We start from the raw sequence: 24,108 nt of genomic DNA on the forward strand, positions 1-24,108 counted from the left end.
CTGCATACAATAGACTACTTATCATTGTTTCTTTCTTTTCACAAACAAGAAGCCAATGTCTTTGAAACCGATTACGATTACAGTGCACTTAGGTTGTAATTAGATTTTTCTATGGGAAACAAGGTTATACTGCTAATTCAAGCTGAAACGGTACTGGAAAGTGTGTTCAAGTTACTGAAGTGAAAATGTCAGCGAAAAGATCATATGGGATATTTGGATCATTCTGAAACTTGGATATTTGGATAGGGCACATACTAGTTTTTAAATAAAATTTTGACCGGAATACGGTAGATCCTATAGTATTGGAGCTATGGACCCATAAAGTTCATTTATTCATGTTTTCGGCATTCTATAACTCCAAAAGGAAGCATTTGTGCACCCAGGTTGGTCTATACTTTTTGTTTTATCTTGGTCTCAGGATAGTGTTGCCATATTTTGAAATTAGAAAAGCGGGGGATTCTAAACCGTAAGTACTGATGTGAATTTGTGTATTAGAAATACTGACGATCCTTCTGACCATTTTTTTTTTTTTTTTTTTTTTTGATTTCTTTGTTAAGTGACACTTCCAATGTACTTTTCTAACAAAACTAAAGTAAAGAAAATTTAGTTTTTGCCTTTAATGTTTTATTAAGTTCAACAAATGTGAGTCTCGAATTGTAAAGTAAGTATTAAATAAGTATTACAGTAAAATATCTCTAATAAGGATTTCTCTAAGATAAGTTTTTTTTTTTTTTTTTAAAAAAAAGCAAGCGATATATGGCAGATGTTGTTCATACGGTTTTCTCTCTAAGGAATACAAAATAATTTCTAAACTTTTATCGTAAGAAAGCTAAAACATATTTAGGAGTCTTGGTCCATCTCGTATAAAATTTCTGATCATTTTCAAAGATTTCTACTTGAAATCATACTAACGTACGAAAATACCACAGTTTCACAATATATGAAATACAGTATAAACATTTTAAAAGAAAAAAAAATACTAATAATGAATCTAATCTAAACAATATGCTAAGGATCCGTAGGTTCAATTTGCAATCATTTCTGAATATATAAACTACTAGTTGAACATATAGATTACGTAACAACATAGACGTGTTCAGTTGAACTGGACAGAATGTTATCAAAGAAATACGCACCCATGAGATCATACATTAGTATTCATGGGTTGAACCAAAATGTGTATGATTATGCCATTTTTTTTTTTTTTTTTTTTTTTTTTTTACATTTTTCATTCCCTTTAACTTCCTTCAAAAAATCTCGATGGCATAAAATCTTATCATAAAATTCTACGCATGATACGTCTTACATATTGTACAAAACCAGTAGTAATAATTTGACAGTTTTTGCGTTCATCTTATTTCTGTCATCTGTCCATTCGCGATTGAGATTGACACAGAAATGTAGCGGTTTACGTTGAATATAACAACACTTTATCAACAAAGTCGTCTTAGATTTTTCTCCAATCTTAGGTTTTTCATGATTAAGAGATGATTAAGCGGGGGACGAATATAAGACCTGAAAATCTGGTGGTATACGCTAAAATTAGGTAATGTGGCAACCCAAACGTTGGCGGTGTTGTTTTGAAACACTCTATATAAAATAATGCACCACGTTATTCTAAATTGATGCAAAACTCTTACATTTTTAAAACCTACATTATTCGTCCAGGAAGCAATCTGCCTCCACCAAACGACGCTTCTGGATCCGCTAGTGTGTGGATTCATCATAATGTACAAACCAACTGTATAGAACATATGGTACCCTATATATTCACTGTCGAGGAAATAGATTTATTTCCGTTTTTCACCTTCATTAAACTTAGTGATGATTTCAAGGTTTCCCCCGCGTAGTCTTATCATACGTTCTAGATTCAAGCCCGATCCGGAAAATTGTCTGGGAAAATGGAAGACTGGGAAACCTCGCTGTGTTTGGTCAAGTGCTTGGCTTGCAATTCTGTCTTGTGCTAATATTTATGAAAAAATCAATAACGATAAGGTGTTCTTCGCAAGAATACTTTACTCAGGAAAATAATTAAGACAATAATATAAAAATATATTTTAAGTATAGAAAAGGAGCATAAGCATTTTAGAAAGTTAAGATTAGACTTTTCTTAACTTCTCAATAAACACACACACCATTCTTAAAAATATCCAGAAATTATGGTAATCCTACCCCGGGAGATTTTGAATACACGGAGGGTGAAAGTAGCAAAAATACTGGTAAACCACGGTGAACATGATCAGAGATATGTTTGTGGGGGAAATATTCCTCCTAAACAACCCCTGAAATCACCACTGATTTGACGAACATCTGTTTTACTGAAAGGCTAAAGGGGGAGTTTGCGCCCAAAGCATCATCATATCTGATTGCGGCAATGTGTGAACTAGTGGCCATTAAGAGAAAGCAAACACGACAGAAGATAATACATTTGGCTTAAAAATAAAATGTTGCTATAACATTTTAGCAACACCGTGCGTGATTAATATGGTTGAGGTGTTGGGCGTATACTATATCGTATGAAGAGCAAATTACCCTATTTCTACGTTTAAGACCGTATCTCTGGCAACACTAATACACTAGCTGTTAGCAAATAACAAACAAGAGATAAAATTCAGGTAAAAATGAACGCTTTCTGTGTGTGGGAGGGGGGAGGAGGGGACGAAAAAGCAATCCCTTTGTGCACGCTTTCCTTTCACCTCACAAGTACAACTTTGCAATAACTTATCAGATAAAAAAAGTTGTTTGACTAGTTTGGCTGCAAGAAGGAATCATTGGAGAGGTGAGGGAACCGAACTGTCCATCACTACTTTTGATAATACCCGAAACTTCGATAATACTCGAAATGTCGATAATACCCGAAACTTCGATAATACTCGAAATGTCGATAATACCCGAAACTTCAATAATACTCGAAATTCCGATAATACCCGAAACTTCGATAATACTCGAAATTTCGATAATTCCCGAAACTTCGATAATACTCGAAATTTCGATAATACCCGAAACTTCGATAATACTCGAAATTTCGATAATACCCGAAACTTCGATAATACTCGAAATTTCGATAATACTCGAAATTTCGATAATACCCGAAACTTCGATAATACTCGAAATTTCGATAATACCCGAAACTTCGATAATTTCAAATACTCGAAAGGTTTCGAGTAACCGATGACAACTCGATAAATTTTCAGTCCCGAAGTTCGATAGGTCCTCAGCCTTATCGAACACCCCTAACTGGTATGTCATTCCTTGGACAATATGATGGATTAAGAAAAAAAAATTAAGTGTGTTAATCATAGTTTTGAGCTATAACCTCTATAATTATTCTATGCACTGTCATCTTGCTGTAATAAAATGTTTGATAAAAGTGTATTTCAGTATCTTTTTTTATCCTGATTGGTTGTTGGGTTAACCTACAGAATCAGTTTTTAGGTTTACAAAAAATAGTTTTCACGATTTTTCGAAAACTAAGTGCCAAAACTACGCACTTATGGGTATCATTTTGTATTGCGTGACGTGATATATTGATTGATGTTTACCATGCCATCAGTTTGGACAATTATTATGGCACGGTGGCTCGTGGTAGAATGCTAGCTGCGCTGATTTGATTCCCGGCCAAATAAGTTTGTCGTGGACAACACCGTATCCGTGATTTTACTTGGAGCACTTTTGTTTCCTCCCACACTCTGATTTCACTAATTCTTCCATCATCATTTACTTGCCTTAATCTCGTCTCCCTTAGCCTAAAGGTCGTAATCGTGGGACGTTAAACTGAAAGATTTTATTTCAGTGTACGGTACCGTATCTAGTTGGGGATAGAGCGTATTTCAATCATCCCAGTGCCGATTACGATCAAGTCTGGTACTTCTTCTTCAAAGATTACCATAATTGCTTGACATTATCCATCATGTTTAATGGTTACTAAGATTGGAGAACAAGTTTTTTTTTCTTTTTATGTTTATGATTGAAGATATAGTAGAAGAAAGAAGATAAAATAGGAGAGTGGAAAATAACATTGTGGTTGATTGAAGGTATTAAAGACAGTAGTTTTTTGTGAGATCAGTCAAGGTTCTTAAATACAATAAAAAATATGTCATTTTTACGTTTCCATACTGAGTCAAGGTTTATAAATACAACAAAATGCATAAAATTCTTCTTACATTTCCATACTGGTTCAGGGCTTCTAAACACAAGAAAAGACATGAAAATCTTTTTCTACATTTTTATACTGGATCAAGGCTTATAAATCCAAGGAAACTATTCTTACATTTTATACTGGGACAAGGTTTATGATCACAAGAAAAAGCATGACATTTTTGTTATGTTTCCATATCTTAAGAAAAAAATGCTTTATTTTATTGTATCAATTTCTACAGTAAAACATTATATTCGTTTGCGGACTGTTCTATATATAAAATAATTTTTAGGGATTGATGGAGGAGAGAGCTTCTAGTTTTGGGAGAATATTCATGATCATTGTGATATAAGTAGTAGTAGTAGTTCCTCTATGCAGACACTTTTGGTAGTTCTGCTATTTCTTCATGCTGAAGTTAAAAGTATATCAACCTGAAAGAATTAAATACAATAACTATTTAATCGAGAAAAAATCGAAATATCTAAAACATACAGTTTTAAATACCTAAAATCAAGCAAACAAACCTATATAAAACTGTTTCTTTTTCATAAGACTTTCAACCCGTTGCACTGTTGTCTGCGGAGGGGGAGGCCTAGGAGGAAAAACAGTGCAGCCACTACATGCAATATCGCAAACGTCGTAATAACGTTGCTCAGTAATTAGACATATTGCAATATAATAATATAGCTTAGAAATTAATAATATAAATTAGAAATTTTAGATTGGAAAGTTTTTTTATACCCAATGTACTTAAATACGGCACATTTGGGCGTCACGGGAATTTTTTTCGGGACACCGGGAATGATAGTGAAAAACGGGACAATCCGTTTTTACGGGACGGTTGGTCACCCTAACCTAGTATATCCAGTAAGACAGCATATTATTTACGTTATACAATGTGTCCCTAAAGTTGCGCAACCCAGAGTTTGATTGTGTATATCTTTTGAACCAAGAACATTAAAGACCTGAGACTTGAAACAAATGTAAGAGTGTTCTATGTAGATATTTTAGAGATCATGATCAATATGTTGGAATTTGTAACGTTTTTGTGTAGTAACGAAAGAAAGTATCGAAAGTGTAAAATAATAATAATAATAATAAAAACACAAAATGAAGAAAATCAATATATAGTTACAGAAAACTGATTTACTGTGGGTAAATCTCTGTGTATATGTGCAGTATGCGTAAGGGTTTATACATTGCTGTGAAAATGTGATAAAGTTGACGCAGTGTTGCCATGTAAAAAGGCTATTTAATGCAAGTCCGTAAAATGGATTTTTTTTTTTTTTTTTTTTTTTTTTTACAGAAACGCAGCCCGTGCAAACACTGTTGTCGTAAAATTATTGCAACAAGTGTGTTTTATGTTAATTAATGATAGGCAATGAGATTTGCGCATAATTGATAACCTGAGTTTTTATGCAAAAAATTTCCGATAAAAATTACCTGCAGCTAGCAACATGGAATCCTCGTGGAAACTGAAGGGCACTTTATAGCAAATGCTCGAAGTGGCTACTGCATTCTTGTAGACACAAATTTACACGCTTTACCATGTTTCTTGACATCTTTTTAAGAGTATTTCTGCTGATTGATTGAATTTCTGTTTCAGTGTTTGTCTTCAGTTCCTCAATGGCCCTGGCTTGTACATAACATTTTTGAGGTAACCCCATAAGAAAAAGTCAGGTGATGTTAAGTTCGGAGAACGGGAGAGCCACAAATTTTTGGAGATGATGTGGTCACCAAAAAATTCCCTTAACATTTGTTGTAAAGCGCTCTTCTCTTTCTACGAAGATTCCAGGGTTGCCAGCTGCAGGTGAGTGCAGTTTCATCGCAAATATTTGCATAAAACCTTAGGTTATCAATTATGCGCAAATTCTCATTGCTTATCATTAATTAACCTAAAACTCACCTGTTGCTGTCAAAAAAGCACCCATTTTACGGACTTGCATTAAGTAGCTTTTTCACATGACAACACTGCATCAACTTTGTTACATTTTCGCACCAATTGATAAGTGTTGATGCATACAGTACATATACATACAGAGATTCACCCGAAGGAAATCAGTTTTCTGCAACTGAATATTGATTTTCTTCATTTTGTACATTTTTTTTATTTTACACTTTCAATATTTTCTTTCGTTAATACACAAAAACGTTAAAAATTCCAACATCGGTTATGATCTCGAAAATATCTGCAGTAGAACACGCTTACATTTGTTTCAAGTCTCAGGTTTCTATAGCTCTTGGTTCAAATGATATATGGAACCAAACTTTGGGTTGCGCAGTTTTACGGAAACACTGTGCAATGCTGCAAATACAGCACCTTTTCTTGCACATAAATTAAGACACAGTACCATGGAAAGTACCATGGATATTTAAGTATAGCAACATACACTACATCACACACGAAACCACTATACTCACAAAATAATAATAATAATGTGTGATATACTTTATTAAAAACAATTGGTTGATATTCAATAATTCAAGTTTTCACGAACTTCAGATAGGTTTGAGCCATAGGCGTCTCTGGCGGGGGGGACGAGGGGGTCGCGTCCCCCCAATATTTTGAAGTACAAAATATTCAATATTTCATTCTAATTTATTTTATTTACTAACGACAGAATAACAAATAAACTTTCTTCGTTGTCCCCCCGAAATTTTACATGCCACAGGCGCCAGTGGGTTTGACACACGGTATTTCTTTGTTTCATTGCGTGTCTAGTCTTCATCTTCTTTATTATTATCAGAAGGATTGTATTTTTGTGTCATTCTTTCCTATGGCTACATTTGGATAACTGAAAACCAGTTGAAACTGCATTTTTATGTTTGTAAGCTGTCCAACACTTAAATTCTGGTACTGGATTAGTTTGAAGTATCCGAACAGAAAGTTCAAACCTTCGACTTATTGGTGAATTTTTAAATATTGTTTTCAATAGTTTTTTAGGAATAAACTTTTGTTCAAATTATTCAATATTTCGAATTATCCAAGTTCGAATTAATGTGAGTCAGCTGTATATAAATTAGGAATTGTATATTTTTGCTATCGCCAGAAGAAGTAGAATTACTCAACTCATTCATAGGATATTATGCAGTGCCGAAAATGGTATAAATAATTTTTACACATTTCCTTTACAATGATTGCACGGTAAGGATAGGCAATTGCTTTAGGCTCCATGAAAAACTTCTGTTAATAAAGTTATTGTGCAAGGATTGAGTTTAAAGGAAAGATGTACATTTCCTCAGTTCAGAGTTGGCAGTAATACAAATATAGCCTGCAATATTTGACAATCAAACATGCAATCTATATATCAATTTTGTTAGATAGTATCATATCATGTTGTCTAAAATTATCGATCCTTTGAAAGTCAAAGTTGAGATTATATTTATTGTGATTCGAAACAATGTATGCAATTTCTACCATTGTTCCGACAACACCATAATTCCGTCGCTATAGAATTTATATGGCTTCAAGTAAAAAATTGTGATACGTGGTTTTCAGACAAATATTTTGAAACTAACTTAACACCATTCAGGGAGTTTTGCAGAGCCCGAAACAAATCATAGTCTGAAGGTGTTACGGCCAGGCTAAACGGTGGATGCATTAAAACGTCCCAGCCAAGTTCTCTTAATTTCTGATCGGTCGTTAAAAGCATACGTGGATTGGCCTTGTCAGCATCGTATTCGACGCCCTTCCTGTTCACAAGTTTTGAAAATTTCTTTTAAATTGACAGATGCATTCTCGATAATTGTCTACAGTACAGGTCCAAGTCTATTCTGATACTTGGCGGCAGTAGGTCATGATGCACGACACCTTTCCAATCCATCAAACGCACAGCACAACCTTCCTGGGAGTCAATGTAGGCTTTGCCACAGACTGAGGAGATTCTCCTCGCTTTGACTACGACCTTGTTCACTTTTGACCACCACTTTTTCATAAATCGTGATCAAACGTTACATAAATGGGTCTAGTTCGTTATGTTTCAGTAGAAATTCGATCGAGTAAATGTTTTTGATACAGATGGTGTTGCACCCAAACATCGAGCTTTCTTTTGTAGTAGCTTTCTGCAAAAGATTCAACAGTGTTTGGTGATACACATTTAGGACATTGACGACTGTTTACATGCTAGTCTGGCTCGACTTCTGCCAGAATTTCATTCACTTTTGCTATGGTTGGTTGCCTACTGCGAGAAGCATCTTGGACATTGACATTTCCTGAAACGGAGGCGACTGGACCATTCTTTGTTGCTTTTGATAACGTATCTTGCCCATAACACAAATTTCTTGACAGGCCTGCGCAGCATTCGCTCCTTTATCGAAATAAAATTGTAAAATGTAGCGTAGTTTTGCGGAAGGTTTATTTGTCTTTACGGCACAATAAATTACGTCTGATTACATTAATTCTACCACGCTTGCAGATCTACTAGCTTCAACTATTATCTCTCAAACGATGTTAAGCTTGACCTGCTACGACTCATATACCTTACGATATGGAACACTAATGCCATCTTGTGGATGAAAAGCACACCACTTTTTGACTACCTGACATTAGAGTTTGCTTTTTCCTACTATTGGTGTTTTTGTTCAGAAACATCCATATAATTTAGTTCATGACTGTCACCACGTTCGCCATTTGAGTAAAACTTTTTTTTTGACTAAAAGATATGGCGATCTTACAACTAGTAATTAAAATAATTAAACGTAATAATAAAAATAACTGAATAATTAATATATTAAGAACTAATAATAACAATAGTATATATTATTTACCAGGTGCTTCTTTAAAAGTTCTCAGAGTAGTTTTGTTTCATGTGCTATCTACACTAATCTCTAACACTCTGATTCTAATTTGTCTGAAAATTGTGCTGAAGGATTTATCTCGACGCCAGACAAATACAGCCTGAAAATATAAAAATTATAATTTTACATACCATTAATGTTATTCTTGTGAAACAAGCACTTTATATTAACACAGATATGATTTAATACATAGGTTTGTAATATAATAGGATTTTCACATCGAACTCTCACCTAGTGTTTTCTAAGTACAATAGTACGTTGGCGTCACATATTATTGATATTGTTTCTAGAATTCTGTTGATGGTAAAAAACTACTATTTTAAATCGGAATATACCATTCATTATTCCTTACGTACTGACTAACAATACAAAATCATTAACCGCAACAGAACAAGAGCTATACATTGTTCTCATCTAGTTTATTCATGTCTCTGAAATTCATCTTTATATTATTCGCCCATCTTTTTGGCCTACCAAGAAAGTCTCTTTCGGAAAATCTTACCAATTACTATTTTACATAAGAATATTAAAGACCTTTACATAAGAACTTTACATTCAAGAAAAAAATTGGCGATCTTTAAAAGAGATTGCAGACACAATCACACAACCAGTTATAAGATGAAATTATCATAATCAAGTAGTTGAACCTGCGCTGTCTACTCAGCGCATCGTTCTGTTATGACCATGAATCTCCTTCCCACAGTGAATGTCTCCTTACTCACACAAGTACAGGATAGGAGACTCACAAATGAAGTGAATTTCTATGTATAGATGTTGGAGTGAGTTTGTAGCAAATTTGTAGAAGTAACACGATATCAAGTGCAAATATTTTTTTCTAATTAGTCCATATCCATCCGAGACACCTCATTACGTCTCTTGAGGTCTTTGAAGTTGCCAGCCTTTGAAGTTGCAGTACGTTTTGCCATTCTGATTTAAGTAAAGCGCCTGCAATGTCCCTGGTTGCCGTAGTTTCGACCTGCCACAATATTAAACTTATGGGCCCAAAACGGCCCCTAAAATGTTGAATAGAACAATAATGAAACGGTTTTTGAAAATTTTAATGAGAAGTAGACAATCTACACAAACGAACAGTGAAAACGGCTCGTTTCTAGCACTTGTGGTTTTTGAGATCTCATTCCCGAAAGGATTGCGGACAAACATATAAATCTAGCATTTTAATAGGCCTATATAGATAATCAGTATCAAAATAATCCTAATAATAAACGGTACACGTATCAGTATGTGTATCACGCTAATAGATGTCGCTACTTGTTCTATCGCTTGCCTGATTGACGCCAGTAGATGTCATTACATATGCAAACGATTGTTTGTGTAAGGAAGTTTTTGAATAACTGAGTTTGGTGAAATTAAATGGAAACAATTAGAGTTTTTAATTAAGGACGGCTTTTACTTATAGTGCAGAGCAAGCCGAAGGCTCGGTGAGAGTAACTAGTCATAACAAATCATAAAAACCTAATCTACAAGTGCATCTTACTAAGAGAAAATTTGGTAGCAACAAGATGATCTACTGTACTGCAAAGGACATTAAATAGAATTGTGGTTGCAGTAATCACCACACTGTTATACAGGGAAGCAATGGAGGTCTTTCTAAAAACCATGACAGAAATGACTATCCCTAATTACATGGACAAAGATTTAAGAAATGGTATGTGTTCAAAAAAAATTACAGAGCTCTTCTGTAAATAAATGCCAACTTTGTCACCAGTTTGCAGTTTGTATGCATGGCTGGTTTCACGTTAGACACCGAATAAGATATCCAGGTTCTAAAAGATTTACACTCAGACACTCAGAATGGTAAACTAAATAAAATAATAAGAATGAAGGAACACTAACCTTTAACATTTAATTATTATCTGCAAGAAACGGAAAATGCTATTATAAAACAGAATTAACTATGACGGAACTTTAATAAAGATGGCTTTAAGTTTTATATTGATGAAAAGTTCTCCGTAGATAAGGGTATTTTGACTTTTGATGGAAAGACTGTAGTCAAATTCTCTTTCTTCACATGATACTGTACGCCTATATCTGATTTATGTTAAATGTTGAATTTCATCTCAATCGACCCAAACAACTAAAATATACTGTATAAAGAGAATACTTACTTTCCTAAAACTTTGAGTAAGTGTTCCAAATTATTTTCTTTGTGCTTCACGCATAAAGGCACGTTGAGGATTTCTGGATTTAGTGATCTCTTGAGCACAGACTGGAAAATGCCATAAGGTGCTATCTCTATGGTGATGGCGTTATTAGGAATGTGTTTTATTGCTGATCCGAATAGTACTCGGGACAGAAGGTTATTTGTGTGATATTGCGGGGAACAGTATCTGGCATCTTCTGAATCCCAGTTTTCTTCTTTAACAGATGAACTAATCCACCGAGAACTTCGTAATTTATTCTCAGGAATCAGCTGAAAGATTTAATTTTACTACATGTAGTTTGTATTACGTGAGACTTAACAGTATCAACAAAATTTTATTTATTTACTTATACAATCTTTCTGAGAATTTAGCTCCAGCTCCTGCCAAGTGAGCTTTGTGGAGGACAAACACCATGTGCGTGAGTTTTCTCTGGTTCTCCCGTTTCCTCCCTCCTCCTTAAAATTAGTTCCGTCATTATTATCCATCTTGATTTTAGCCTCGCCACATAATCATGGAACGTTAAATCACAAAATGAGAGCTTAAGTTAGCCAAACTTTTCTTCTATACATTCGGAATACATAAATATACGAATGGTGCTTTGATTCTAAGTAACTAACATGCATATTTTCTGTGTGCATGGTTCGGCTTCGAATCTCAGTGAGGCATTTGTATTATAAATTATTTTTCAAAGATTGTCGACTATATTTTTCTCAACTACTGAGTACACGTTTACAAGGCCAATTTGTGAGTTTGAACTTATTTTTGAGATGCGAATCTGAAAAAGAAAAATATCGAATTAGACATGTATGCATTATTTCAACTTTCACAGAAATTAAAAAAAATATATATAGGCTATATCTTCGATATCATTATCAATAGTTTCTAGTTGATATATTCTACAAAGGAAGTTATTTAAAACTAATACTTTGTAAGAAAAACACGAGAATTGATTATATTCTCTGTTTGTGCATTGTGTTAAGAAATAATTCTGATGCAAATATCAGAGTAATGTAACGATAAGCAGAACAATATAATATGTGTTGGAAGTCAAACTCGATGGGATGAATAGATAGAAACTTGCTTTATAAAAGATGTTGAAGTTTAAGATGATATAATATGTAGTTGTTAGTTACGTAAAAATATTTTGAATTTTTACAAGTTTTGTTAGATAACTTTTAAATACCAACATTATGAATCAAAAAATAACTAATAACAAGAAAAATAAATAATTTATTGATCATGAAAACTCAATATCAAGTTTAAAGAATTTTGATAAGATAGAACTTGGATGTAGACAAGAATTAGAACAATTCAACTTAATAACTTAACATTGCTAACAATTTTTACTTTTATCAGTTTCATAATTGGTAACAATTTAATATAAACATATGAACATGGATATTCCTATAGATATTATAACTAATATTTTAATATACGTATGATCGATAGTTTATAAACATTTTTTTACAAATACCAACTGCATGAGCTATGTATTTGCTATGGAATTAATACTTTAAAAGAAATTAACAAGAAAAAACACAGATGTGAAATTTTCAAGAATTTTGTAAAACTTCGTAAAGTAATCGACACATAAATGAATGTTTTATAAACTTAATTGTAAGTATTCCTTATGTACCACATCGCATTTACGCCGATCCCAAGAGTTTCAGTATTCGCGCACTACCCTGTATTATTTTTCGCGCGTTACCCTAGCCAGCTGTTTGAAGTTGGTCATGTAAAATGTACAGAAAAATTTGAGCAAGAGAACAGAACCTAACCAACCCCTGCGGGGCTTCTAACCCGTTCCTATTATTGTTATTATTATTATTATTATTACTATAGATCCATATAGTAAAACTGCAAGCTTATTTTAATGAAAAAAGTGTTATGAAAATTTTAAAAAGTAATCGGTAAATCACTTTTTTGAGTATTATTTTCAATATTATTTTAATGAAAAAAATATCATGAAAATTTAGAAAAATAGAAAAAAAATTCCTTGGGCAGGGTTTGAACCCACGCCAAAACGACTTTTACTACTAGCATTTCGCGCTCGGCTACGAGGGCCGAAAGCAGTTGAACTGAACTGAACTGAACGGTATATGACAATCGATATTTTGAGGTCCAGATTTTGCTGATGAATCCCTGACTCGAATGTGATTTGAAACGGAATATGATGTAGTTTGCAAATGGTATTGTTAGACATAAACAACTGTCGCTCTGTCTGTAGAATTGAGGATATCTATGGTATTTATAGGAGATGAAGTAGGATGGAAATCCACCATTGGTAGTTTCGTACAAGGGCTGAAACCGGATTGGTGCTCTAAGTAACCAATCATATTTTATTGAAGTGGCCCTGATAAGGGTTTGGTCCTGAATGCAGAATTAATGTTCTGTGGTTATTTCATCCATGATTTCACAAAGAATTGAGAGTTTCGTGAATATATATTCTGAATTTTTTAGCCTTGGTAGGCGACATCTAATTGCGGAAGTGATTTTCCTAATCTGATGATCACGAAATATGTTAATAAAATCTTTCATAATTTCACCATTAGTATCTGAAGAGACGACGTCCGGGAGCGATTTTTTTGGCTGCGGAGACGTGGAATTGGTTCTCTTGGCGTAAGTGTCTTGAGGCGTTGGTCGATCTGGTAGATTGGCCTTTACTTTCCACTATATGTAGGTCATGACTCTTGATGTCCTATCTGTATCGGCCAATAAGATCAGAGGATATCTGAAACTCTTGGGATCCGCGAAAATGCTACCAGATCTGGCTATAGAATGAGGACCTTTAACCTTGGCTAGTACTACTAGCGCCTCTAGTGGCAGTTTACCGAACTAAAAATGTTCTGAGCTATTGCGTAAGGTAGGTCAGTCATTGTAAACTTCCCGACGATAGGTGGCAAAGAAAATTCTCATGCAAAAATGTTAATTGTGATTCCAACTAGGCTTTGAAATTGGAAAGGATGAGTTTATATAATGAATGAAAACTGGTTTGGTTAAACGATATTCTAGTGTGTATATTAAATTACCTGTGTAGTCAAAATCATGAAATGAGAAAATAGGAACATTAAATTTCGCCTTAGTTCCTGTGCCATGATTTATAATAGTCCTCTATTCTATTGCTTATGGGTTCTTTATTTGTGTTTATTGTACTTTAATATTTCAATGTTTCGTATTGTGGGTGCAGTTTTAGTATATGGATCCACAGATTGTAAAATGCACGGGAAAATGTGGAGAAGTCTTTAAGTTGCCCATTTAATGTAGAGAGCAGAACCCAACGAACCCCTGCGGGGCTTCTAACCCGTTTCTCCTCCTACTCCTACTCCTACTACTCTGCCGTGTCATGACAAAACGATGTAACTTTGGCGAAAAAGTTTTGCGAAAATGAGCCTTAAAGTTTTCATCCGAAAATGTGATCTGTATCGTGTAGAACCAGTGTAACTAGGCAATAATGGTCAACCAATCAATTTTCACCAAATTTAATCACACAACATGCATTTACGTAACATTACATGTGACCACGTGTTTGCAAAGTCAAAATACACTGGTTCTATACGATACAAATCACATTTTCGGATGAAAACTTTAAGGCTCATTTTCGCAAAACTTCTTCGCCAAAGTTACAGCGTTTTGTCACGACACGGCAGTACTACTTATACTATGGATCCATATAGTAAAACTGCTCTGTACTTTGTACTAATTATTCGAAAACAGAATTCTCTTTGTGATGTATGGTTAACCATGTGCTCCGTGCAGTGGCGGGGCCCCCCCGCTAAGTATAGAGAAGGGGCCCTAGTTGTAAAGCCGACAGAAGTAAGGTTGAAGCTCTACTTCCTTAAATCTTTATTCATCGCAAGACTTCGGGGCCCCGTATACCTCGGGGCCCCCCGCACTGCGGGGGTTGCGGGGGCAGCTGCTACGCCACTGGCTCCGTGTGAATTCACTTAATGTTCGCTGCTAATCGAACTTTCAGAAAAAAAAAACCTCTTTAGGAATCAAAACTAGAAATTTAACTTGAAACTATAGAGAAAACCTATATGAATATTTTGCATTTTACCTGTTCTTGTTACTCTTATATTTTGTTACAAATATAAAAAAAAAGAGTATTAAAAGTAGATAGTGTTAATTTATAACTATTTTCATGCTTTTCATCATTTAGCCACCCTCTTGATTTGTATGTGCAGTTTTAAAGCATTCACATTTACAAACCTTTACAACTTATGGACAATGGAAAAATATGAGACCAATCCTCTGCCATAACATACCACTTGTAACAATTATCACTTGTAAATGTTGGTAGGGGTGTGAACTTAGTATCTACGCTCTTGTAATGTAATCACATGATGTTAATAAAGTAAAACAAATAGTTATGTTTGGAGTCGAAAACTGTAAAAGATTTACAGTATCTTGAATATATTTTCGGATACAAATGATGGTGATTAATTTACTATATCACAAGTCGAGATTTGAAGTTGCAAAATTTACAAGTTGAATAAAATAAGAAACCATGCTTAGTAAAGTAGCATGTGAGACGGCTTTGAAGTGCATTCTGTAATAGTAGTCTGGTGTTTCAAGTTTCATATCAGTTGAGTCGAGTTGATTATGAGTTTTACGTCCCGTTCAGCAGCGAGGGTATATGATACGTGGACCTACTGATTAACGTGGAATCCGAACCATATGAGCTCCCGACGGGAATCGAACCCGGGTCTTCCACGCCAAAGGCGCGTACGCTAACCGCTTAGCCACGAAGGAGCTCAAGTTTCATATCAGTAGATAGCAAAATCAATTTCATTGCAACAAACATATGATGTCTAGATGGAAAGCTATTATCTTAAAATAAGATTTTGAAGTAAATGTGGTCTTTCGATTTTTCCTTTGTTCTTTCTACAAGTAATGAAACGCTAATATAAATTCACTTTCAAAATGTACGAGAAAGATATTTTCATTGGTTCCTTTTATTATCATATTGTTTTATACATAATAACATTGAGTTGATTTTTAGTTTAACGGTCCGTTCAGCAGCGAAGCTATGTGAGACATGGACCTATAGATTAACGTGGAATCCGAACTACATGAAATCCCACCGGGAATCGAACCCGGGTCTCCCACACCAAAGTTGCATACGCTAACCGGTCAGCCACCAAGGAGCTCTATACATAATAACATATACATATCATTCTGTCCATATTACTAGAACAAAACATTTATTTAACGTTTCGAAATATCTAAACTTAGTATTACCTGTTCTAAATAAGCTTTAAATCGAGGTGCCACTTCGGTAATATAACGACTGTGAAACGAGACATTTCCTGCGTTCACTATCTTGTGCCGAATTTCTTTCTTTTCTAACGTTTTCACAAAATCATTCACCACATTCGCTGGTCCAGATATTGAATAATTGTGGAATCCATTATGGCATGCAATGTCGACTTCTTGGGGAAGGATATCTATTAATTTATCGTATGGAAGGTCTGCAATACACAAAATGGATATTAGTAAAAAAGTATCAAATTCTGTTGTGAGAACACTATGAACCCTCTTACGGTATAGGTACTTGTGAAATATATCAAATTCTATTGTGAGAAAACTATTGACTTACAACTTTCATGTTATCTTCAACCAAAGTATTAAGACCTACTTTACTATTGTCCTACCTCTGAAACATTTTAGTAACAATATAATACATCTTTATATAAAACATTTGGTACCATGAGTTAGAAAAAATGGCTCTAAATAGTGAAATTGTTTCTGTAAGTAAAAACAGTCTACTTAACCGTTTACGACTAATATACGGATACACCCGAAAGTTTCCTATTGGTTCAGACATTTTAGGGTCTTCACAAGTTTCCCTACAGGAACAAAAATATTGGTCTTTACGAGCAGAATACGAATACTCACATATCCACTTTTTATTTTCAGATGCAAGCACATGGAATTATCTGCAAGTTTTCCCAGATGTAAAAAACGTTCTGCTAAAGAATAATTAGCATTAGCACTTTACCTTTTAGTAATGAATTATCAATTCATTATAATTAGAAATTGATTATTAACTAATTATGGATCAGACTCCATGCAAGTAACTGAAGTGTTGTGCCGAACAACGGGACAAACACCAAGTGGGTGGTTTTCCTTTTTTCGTTAATTCGAAATCTGTTAATAAGATTAACATACCTACTGTATACATAGCACCATGTATGAGGTTCGTTTCCATTAGAGAACGACCCCGGTAATAACATGAGAGAACTGTCTGGTCAAAAGTGAAACAACCATCTGCATACGCTGCTGGCAGCTCACCAGCTGAGTGACCTATGATGCCATCAGGAAATATTCCAAATGCATTAAGAACATCAGTCAATCCTACCTGAAAAGTACAATATTCTAATATTTAAGGAAATGGTATAGCTTCTTATTTAATACTCTAGATTTAATAGTTATGGTGTAAAGAGTCTAGGACAAAATATCCTCTGGACATAAGCCCCCTCCGGACACAATCTCCCCCGGTCATAATCTCCCTGGACATAATCTCCCCCGGACATAATTCCCCTTGACTGAACATTATTTCCCTTACATTTACTAGATTAAAAATAAATCTTACTTGAACAAAACCTGGGCATAGCGCAAATACACTAATTGCAGGAAATGGTTTTACATAATTTATTATATAAGCAAATGACAATCAAAAACATAAAATTCAATTACGTTATCTCGCTTACCTTAAAAGTCGAAGACAGAACTAACTTTCTTTTATATGAGGAATGTCAGGCATCCTGATATACTAGAAATCTTGGAGCTTTTAAAAATACCTGACCATTTTTGAAACAGACTAAATGAATTTTCAGAGCCTGTCAAATAAATACTCAGGTATTACTTTTATTTCACTATTAGTCTACTCTACTCGCCATCCAAATCTACTCATCATCCAAGTCTACTCGTCATTAATCACATCAAATATATATTTAATCACATCAAATATATATTTGTATTTATATATATATATATTTACAATAACCACCATTATGCTTTTTGTTCAGAAGTAATACTGTATTTGCCAAATTTCATTCCCTGTAAGAACTACATTCTTTTTCTCTTTCTTTTGTCCATTCTACTCTTCTGTTTCTTTTTCTTAGTTATTACTTTCGTTTCTCCTATCATATTTTCCACCGTTGTTAGTTGTGATTCAAGTCGGCCGTAATCAGTAATACCAAGACTAAGAGGAGCTGATAAGCGAAACATGTTCCACACCAACCTGCACGAATACCAACATAACGAGATTTTGGTTATTTAGCAAAGATATATCTATATCGTTTAATTATAAAGAAAGGTAAATATTTGAACTAAAGAAAATCAAGAGGGGACAATAAGTAGCCCAGGAAATGAAGTAAGCCAAGAGATGATTCCTTTTTCTTCTATAAATAGAATAAAAAGTTAGACTCACTATTATATTTTTGTGTGTACCATATCACATAAGATTCACCAATCTGCAATTCTTGCCACTAACACTTCAACTTATGCATAAATTAAAATATATTTAATTCTCAAACTCAGGTGGGCGATTGCTTCCTGCTTGCCCGTGTTGTGTATATGCCCCCGAAACAAAATCTTAAATACGTCACTGAATATACTCCCTCATCTTTTTCTGCTAATGTATTTGGACAACCCTACGGCTAATGTATTTGGCTTGCCTCTATCGAATAGGCATCAGTCGTGAATAACATAACCAAATTATTTCTCAATACAGAAATTACAACTACACACTAGTCAAATCCTTAATCCACGACGCTACTCACACGCAGAATTGTTTCTGAATATGATCTATGAAGATTACGTGTTGCATACATGAGTATTCCCTTATATTTTTTTATAGCTGTCTGTGTATATCGCCAAATAGGATCGCTTGTAAAAATACTAGCAACTGAAGCAATAAACTTATGTATTAAATATGCATTTATAAACATTATACATGTAATACAACGGTTCCCATTACAATCACCAGTAATTGCAAAGTTAATATTTTTTCTACGCTTTAATCTATCTCTTAAAATGCTACAATAGCAATTAAAAGCGCCTGAGCTCCAACCTATAACTTTGGCTTTCAAATCTTTCATTTACGGTTATGTGTGATTTCACCTTTAACAGAGACAAACATTTTAAGTATTTGTACTTTAAATAGTCTAAATTAGTTAACTATATCTTTTTCATAAAGTTTATGATATAAAATTATTGTTCAAAGCCTTTGTATTTTAATAAGCCTTCTCTAAAATCAATGCACGTGAATTGTACTTCCATCTTCCGAGTTCTTTTAAACTATGTTTATATGTTTGTGGGCAATCCTTTCGACAATGAGATCTCGGAAACTACAGGCTCTAGAAAGATGACGTTTTCACTGATCGATTGGAAACTTTGCGTAGATTGTCCAGTTTTAATTGAATATTTAAAAACAACATGACCATTATTTCTTTATTACATTTTTTTAGGGTATACTGGAAGCGTTTAAATTAAAAAAAAACATATCCTATGCGTTATACATTCCAACACCACAATGTTGTATATTGGGGGTGTGTATGTCTCAGGCGTTTGTTCCATGGAAAAATAATAGTGAAAAAGGAAGGATAACAATTTCTCGAGTCTTAAGATAAATCTTTATTTTTTGAGTGTTTTGTCCAATGAACACCATATATAACTGACATTATAATTAATTGTATATATAATGTATTTGCTTATTACATACTGCATGCAAGAAGAAAGAAAACACTGGTCATACATGAATTAGAAACTCCAACAGGAAGTAGGCTCAAATCTTACAAACGGTGCGAGATATTGAGAAAAAATAATCGAAAAAATCTCCCCTTTATGATACCCCTTGCCGATTTTTTTAAAATCAAGACGTCTTTCACTTATGTCTGTAAAGGGACATGTACATATGTTGTGAGGAATGAGGAGGAGATTTATGCTCATATGCAAATGATGCGCTGTGTAGAGAGCGCAGGTTCAGTTAGTTACTTATAAAATTGATTACAAGAGAAACTACATTCTTACCTGCAGAGCAATAATTGCTGAATATGAGTTGATAAGACTGTCATACACTGTTTCATCATTACTATTAAAAATTACACGGACATCGACTCCAAACGGCTCCAAAACTTTATTGCATTTATCGACAGCTTCAGAGAAAACCTTCAATCTCAGCAAGTCTTTACCCATTCCTAGCCATTGAGTAGCCATTCCTGGATATATAAACCAAACTGGTCTCTTATTCCCTACAAAATACTACGAAGAATACAATATAGTATTATGTATCATCAGTTATTCATGACATGATGCAATACTATATTTTCGGAAGCGAAAATATTAGTGATACAATTGTTTATACATATCAACAAAAATTATGTAAAACGATATCTGGGGTATTATTCCATTATTATTATTATTATTATTATTATTATTATTATTATTATTATTATTATTATTATTATTATTATTATTATTATTATTATTATTATTATTATTATTATTATGTAGCTTCATATCTAAGATTTAACTACAAAAGTCGTATAACATTGCTTTCAGAAATTATGGATACAAAATTAATCAAAGTACTTTTTTTCTTCGACCGACCTTACTCACATGATCTTTGAAAAGTTATGCATGCAATGTAAAAAAAAATCCAAGAAGTGTTGTCAGGCGGGAAATCCAAACATTTGTAGATCTGGCAACACTGATTGCAAGATGTAAAAAACAGAAAGGAAATGAATTTCAAAACCAGTTTACCCGAAAACAAACTATATATTCAAACTTCCTAATTGCTTTATCATAACAATCTCAATCTTATAATTAATTGAAACCGTTTACGTGTGTCCATTATTAGGTAATATTAGCAGGTTGTTTGAATAATGTTGAGTCTTTGGAGGTCATAAGAATACATTTATTGTGATTTGAAAATAACATTGTCAAACCATACATGTCACTTTTCATTTATTTATTACTTATTTATTTCATAAGGACAACACAACAGGCTTAATGCCCATTTATAGTGTCGTATACATAATTATTTAACATACACTATTATACATATACAAATATACGTCGTCTAATTACACAGAAGTTATTTTCTGATAATTATTTTTAATTTGTTTTCGGACATACTAAATACAACTATTACATGAAGTCTAATCATTTCGTTATATGAAGCACACATTCTCCACAGAGGAGGCTTACGTAATATGTTAGTTCTTGCTTTTCTACAATAGAATGTTTCAGTGTTTGCTGTTCTAGTCTTACCTATTGGGACACGTAATAATACTTCTGAAACTAATTCTGAACAATCAATTTTACCGTTTAATAATTTATGTAAAAATAACAAATCAAAAGTTTATCTCCTTTTTTCTGATGTTTGAAAACTAAAATTCGTTACAAACTCTTCATAGAAAACATACTCTGGGTAGAAACCGGTTTTCTTATATGCAAGCATTTTTAAGAATTTAAAATATCTATTTTCTATTGCATGAGAGTATTTACTATCCATTTCATAAAGATAGGCCCCTGACTTCGCGGTGCTGCCGTGACGTCCAGTCAAAACTTATATTTCATTGTCGTACCTCGTTGGAATTGTTGGAATGTTGTCTTTTCAATACTTAAGACATACAAATTTTCTTTGTACTGTATAGTGAGACAAAAATAGAAATTAATGAAAAAGTGCGTATTTTTTCGTACTTTTTTGGTAAATCAGTGTTTATAGGACTATATCTCGGAAAGGAGATAACATGAAATAATTTCCTGTGCACGATATGTAGGTGCATCTATTACCTGTAAGTTCTGAAAATTTCATTACTCAACACGTAATAATTTTCTTGTTATTCAGTAAAAAGTGAGACATCATTATCTCTGAATTGGTGCGGTGTATTAACAATCTGAAAAAAACTTTTAGAAAGATCTTAAAGTAGCTTTTTCAACCAAATTGTTTTGACTTGTTTTAAAAGATAAACAATCACAAATATGACATTATGATTGCGCCCTTCGCTATCGCAGTTTATACGGAGTGCTACGTTGCCACATTTTCCTGGCGCGTATATACTCTCAGCCGGACGGATATTTAAACTTGTCACGCACACTGTTCGGCACTTTTTAGAGATATTTTTAAAATGTAATGTCTCCATAGATTTTAAACCAATTTCTTAAAAATTAACAGGATATACAGTAAATGTAACAAGTGTTTAAAATTAGAAAAGCGAACTCTTATCTTGTTTGGATTTGCATGTGATGGTCCTCGAAAATTTGTTGCTTTTTGTCAGTTTTTCACTTATTGCACGCAGTACAAAATACACTTGCACAGAAACAAAAACACGCACAACCTTAGTTGATATGTAATATTGAGTTTACACTTCACAAAAAATCTGTTTTCAGATCTAAGAGCTCCAAGCTACATTAGAATCTGCCTTTGAATAGGAATGACGCGTTTTTTTTCTCCGGCGCAACCTCAGGTTTACTTAAAACAGAGTTACTATCTTGTTCACTCCCGGATACGCCACTGAGCACAGAATAATCAATGTCCTTACTATTAATTACTAACTCATAACCGTCTGAGTCGGTGTCATTCATCAGTTCTGCAATTTCATTATCGCTAAACATTTTGCCTCTTCTTTTTGTAATACCGCCGCTCGTGAAGGTATATCCATTTTTTTTTCAATCAAAAAGCACAAGATATACTCACGAAAATATAAATGTCCATTCGTCCGTCTCATTGCAATGAACCCATATGATGTGAGTGTGTGTGTAAGTTTTTGACGCCTACGAACCGAAGGGAAGTGTTGAAGACTTAATCAGTGCAACGTGATTAGACGCAAATACAGCCCTCGTCACCTACTCATTGCATTGTTTACTTTCGTTGAAAGAAAACAAAGGATTCATTCTGTGTTACATTCGGCAGGGGAATTGATCGCAGAACTTGGGTGAACACATGATTGCCAAGGCTACAGTACATTTCTTTTTAACTTTTAACATGTTCGTAAGCTGGAGAGTGTAGATCTTGAGGTAGAAATGGAGCCATTGTTTATAAATATTAGGGAAGATAGCAGGAGCAGCGATGAGTCAACAAATCCATGACGAAAGTGAATGAAGTAAATAGATTAAGAGATGAGTTTTTGGATGTGTTACTTCAACGTTTTATTTCGATTACATTGAGATGTGTACACTCATGTCCAAAATTATCGTCGCATATCTTTAACTGACTTGTAAGAATATAATTTGATAATGATTTTGCAGGGTACTTTTAATACTGATACTATATGTAGAGTCGGGAAATGTATATTTGTAATAAATTTCATAGGAAAAGAATACGAAAATTAGCATGAGTAAAACAAAATGTTGCTAAATGGATAAGAAAATTTTAGTTTCGTTTTATTGTTCTTATTTACTGCTCTTTTGGCATGAAATTAGCCACATAGCCTACATGTCTTTGCCGATTATACACATACTAACATTATAAGAAATACCAGGCGAATTCGTTATCAAATTCTATTCCTACAATAACATATTTATAGACATCCGACAATAATTTTGGACATGAGTGTACATGCATTAATTTTTTTATGATGTTGTGAAAGGTTATAATAAATACTTTTTCCTATTACATTCTTATGAAGTAGGCTTCGCGCTACAAGCTTCCTGAACGCGACAACACTGCACGACAGCGTTGCCGCACTTCCATTTACTGTATGCTGTTTCTTCATATAAGCGCGGGGAATTTAAAGATTAGGCTGCAACATGGCTCACCGCTTAACGCAGAGAATATGTTGAAGTAAACATTTTTTTTAAAATAAATACTCTACCAACTAAACCCTTTTTTGTTTATAGTTCCAAATATTTGGAACACTAGACTTCCAAATTTACGAACAGTGTTTTGTACGTTTCTCTACCTACCATGGTAAAGGAGATCAGAGCGTCGTACATTTGTTTTAATTACACAAAAAATATCATGTGATGAAAATTGAACTTTTCACAACTTACAGTTAATGG

General features: G+C 33.8%; 1 protein-coding gene across 4 annotated transcripts in view; it reads right to left on the reverse strand.

Annotated features, from left to right (window-relative positions):
• Nucleotides 1-4,277: 4,277 nt before the first annotated feature.
• LOC145672450 (fatty acid synthase-like) overlaps nucleotides 4,278-24,108 on the reverse strand; it is a 41,581-nt gene continuing 21,750 nt past the window's right edge. For 3 of the 4 annotated variants that reach the window (XM_081741613.1, XM_081741609.1, XM_081741610.1), the window contains 6 exons: nucleotides 20,134-20,364; nucleotides 17,269-17,458; nucleotides 16,339-16,568; nucleotides 11,062-11,366; nucleotides 8,906-9,035; nucleotides 4,278-4,569 (listed from right to left, as the gene is read on the reverse strand). In XM_081741613.1, the coding sequence (XP_081597739.1) occupies nucleotides 8,966-9,035; nucleotides 11,062-11,366; nucleotides 16,339-16,568; nucleotides 17,269-17,458; nucleotides 20,134-20,364 (1,026 nt within the window). In that variant the 3' untranslated portion in view covers nucleotides 4,278-4,569; nucleotides 8,906-8,965. The remainder of the gene's footprint in view (nucleotides 4,570-8,905; nucleotides 9,036-11,061; nucleotides 11,367-16,338; nucleotides 16,569-17,268; nucleotides 17,459-20,133; nucleotides 20,365-24,108) is intronic. The other variant, XM_081741605.1, reaches the window with a different exon arrangement.

The sequence above is a fragment of the Thermobia domestica genome, chromosome 2 (genome assembly GCF_964235325.1).
Source record: "Thermobia domestica chromosome 2, izTheDome1.hap1.1, whole genome shotgun sequence".
Classification (NCBI taxonomy): domain Eukaryota; kingdom Metazoa; phylum Arthropoda; class Insecta; order Zygentoma; family Lepismatidae; genus Thermobia; species Thermobia domestica.